The sequence below is a fragment of the Lentinus tigrinus genome (genome assembly GCF_003813185.1).
Source record: "Lentinus tigrinus ALCF2SS1-7 unplaced genomic scaffold L226scaffold_10, whole genome shotgun sequence".
Lineage (NCBI taxonomy): Eukaryota > Fungi > Basidiomycota > Agaricomycetes > Polyporales > Polyporaceae > Lentinus > Lentinus tigrinus.
The window spans coordinates 1-2896 of NW_027137919.1; the positions used below are offsets into that span (position 1 = coordinate 1).

At 52.5% G+C, this 2896-nt stretch overlaps 1 protein-coding gene across 1 annotated transcript; it reads left to right on the forward strand.

Annotated features, from left to right (window-relative positions):
• Positions 1-1472: 1472 nt before the first annotated feature.
• On the forward strand, positions 1473-1775 carry L226DRAFT_570392 (uncharacterized protein; the record flags this gene model as incomplete). Its single annotated transcript, XM_067684430.1, has 1 exon — positions 1473-1775. One exon carries the CDS (start codon positions 1473-1475, stop codon positions 1773-1775), a length of 303 nt encoding a protein of 100 aa, XP_067535917.1.
• Between the last annotated feature and the right edge of the window lie 1121 nt (positions 1776-2896).

A 2896-nucleotide genomic window follows, 5' to 3' on the forward strand; every position in this document is an offset into this window, starting at 1 on the left:
TGGGTTTGTTCGCGAAAGCAGACTCTGCAGAGCGTAAAACGCGTTTGCAAGAGTGTGCGTTCCCGGGTGCGGGGATGGGATGAGGGCGCAACGCAGCAGCGATGGTGGTGGTCGCTGGTCAAGAGACGAAGGCTGGATTTGGGACCAAGTAAGGTGCGCGGGTGACCACAACCCAGGGTTAGGGTCCCATCATTCTAGGGTTTATTTCGATAAGTAATTTAGTTACCTGGTAAGTACAGAATACTTACTCAAGATAATCGGAGTGTGAAAAAAGTTCCCACGTCACAGGTTGTCGTGACACTTTTTGGCGGGGAGCGTCGTACCTAAAAAATGATCACTTCGTTCCTCATCGATCGTAATTACCACTACACACAGATATAGAGTGATCTGATAGACCAAATGTCAGCATGTGAAACAAGGTGACAGAAAGCATAATACCGTTACCGGAATGTGCCAATACGCCCAAAGGAAGAGCCACTGCAGGAGTCTCTCATTGTGGTGCTCTCAGAAGAGCATAGCTCTCTTCCATGGTGGCTGCAAGCAATGTTGTGAACTCATCCCAGAGCTCAGTGTGAGACAGAGATGGTGTATCATGGTAGAAGAATAGCAATACTGCAATGGGCACAACAAGAGCACAGGCTTGGTTGAAATTGAGCACTTGTATGATATCGCAATTGACAATGTCACGCATCAATTGAAGAACGTGTTTGTACTCAGCGGGGGTGAGTGAATGCGATAGAGGTATTTCCAGCTAGGAGGGATAGGCTGTGATGAGTCAGTCTCAAAGATAGAGCAGGAGTCGTGCTCTACCTCTGGCAGCTTGCCTTGAAAGTAATATGAACATGCATGCCAGCGCTGGGTACTAGTCAATAAACGGTCATGACATCGATATGAGAGTATGATAACAACAGATACATGATATCATGCTCAGTGAGAACAGTATTACAACAGCTGGGGGACTACCAACTCCTCGAGGAGTGCATTGGCTCAACAGCGTCCATGTCTATCTGATGCCATCCTTCGTCCATCTTAAAATTGGAGGCCTCCATGTTGTCAGACAGATCTGAGAGCTTGGTGATTTTCTTTGCATCCTTGGACTTGACATACCTGGCCAGACTTCAGCTTCCAACGCACAGTATCGTGCGTGTAGTCTGGGCATTCTGTCACATCCCGTGCCCAAGTCCGCCCTGCTGCCCCTCTGACACAAACCCGACCCGACTACCCCTGAACTCCGCCCCTTTCCCAGCTAATACGTCACCACCCCTACTCCTTTCCCTCCTACCTTATCTGGACTTCCGTCCGGACTCCGATTACCTCCGACCCCCGCTCTGTCATCCGATCGTATTATGACATCAGTATCCGCTGCCTACACTTACTAGCCCAGTTCAGTTGCTTCCGCTCCGTCATCTCCACAGTGTATCCGCCGCCTATACTTACTAGTCCAGTTTATTTGCTTCCGCTCTGTTAGGACTATGCGCACAAGTCGAACTCCGAAGGGAGAGGTGACGCTCCTGCGCGAGGTGATTGCGCCGCTCCGCCGCGAGATCCGACAGGCGGGCTGGGCCAGTTCCAGGGTGGAGGCCTGGCGGCAGTACTTCGACGCTCTCCCGGAGGGTGGGTCAGAGGAGGAGTACGAGCTGTCAGAGTCGGAGGAGTCGGAGCAGGCGGAGCAGGAGGGTGAGGCGGAAGATGGGCAGGGCGGAGAGGAGCAGGGCGGAGGTGAAGAGGGTGGAGAGCAGATGGAGGTCGATGGGGAGGGGAGTAGTGCGGCGTAGAGTCGGAGTCCGATAGAGGACTCCGCTGAATAATTTTTCTTGAGTCTTGAAAAGTCCGAAAGGAAGTCTGAATCAAGGAGTGTGACAAGACCGATAAACAAGTAAGTTTGATAAGCAGATAAGTACGGAAATAAGTAAGAATAAGTATTAATGATTAAGAGCTAAGTAAGTTTGTCAAGGGGTCCGGGTTTATCCGGGTAAGAGGAATGGAAGTCCGATAAGAGTTCTTGAGCATGTCCGAGCTCCGAAGCAAGAATCCACAAAGTTTCTTCATCGGTGCCTTCATAACCGGCCCAACGGACCAGGTACAAGAGTTGACAGGTCCGACGTCGGCGATTGATCTTGGAGTCGAGGATTTCGGAGATCTCGTATTCGGGTTCTCCGTCAATGATGACCGGCGGAGGCGGAGTTTGGACACGGCCCGGAATAGTATTCGGAGTTGCGGGTTCCAACTGGGAAACATGGAAAACGGGATGAATGGCCCGCATTGAGTCGGGTAATCGGAGGGTGAAGGAGTGGGTTCCGGGCTGAGCGATGATCTCATAAGGGCCCAGGAACTTCTCCGATAGCTTCTTCGTAGGGCGAGTTGAGTGGATGTATTGCGCCTTGACATAAGTGGTATCTCCGATGCGGAACTCCGGTGCGGGTAGACGGTGCCTGTCAGCCTGAACCTGGTATCGGCCTTGGGCTTCGGAGATCCGTTGTCGGAGTGCGGTGTGGAGTTCGTCAAGGTCGACGGCGAACTCTCTGGCGCGGGCGGAGGTGAGGTCGCGTTCCGGGTGGACCGCAAGTCCGGGGTTGTAGCCCTTGTTCGCGAAGAAGGGAGAGATTCCGGTAGTGGCGTTCGGAGCATTGTTGTACGCGAACTCCGCAAGCGGAAGGAGTTTCGACCAGTTGTCCTGTTGATAGTTGCAGTAAATTCGGAGGTACTGCTCTAAGGTCTGGTTAACGCGTTCAGTTTGTCCGTCGCCTTCAGGGTGGTAACCGGAGGTGAAGTGAAGCCTCATATCGAGAGCTTTTCCGAGGGAGCGGAAGAAGTGAGAGACGAACTCCGAACCCCGATCGGAGGTGACGTGTGACGGAACTCCGTGCTTGGAGAACACATGGAGGATGAACAACTC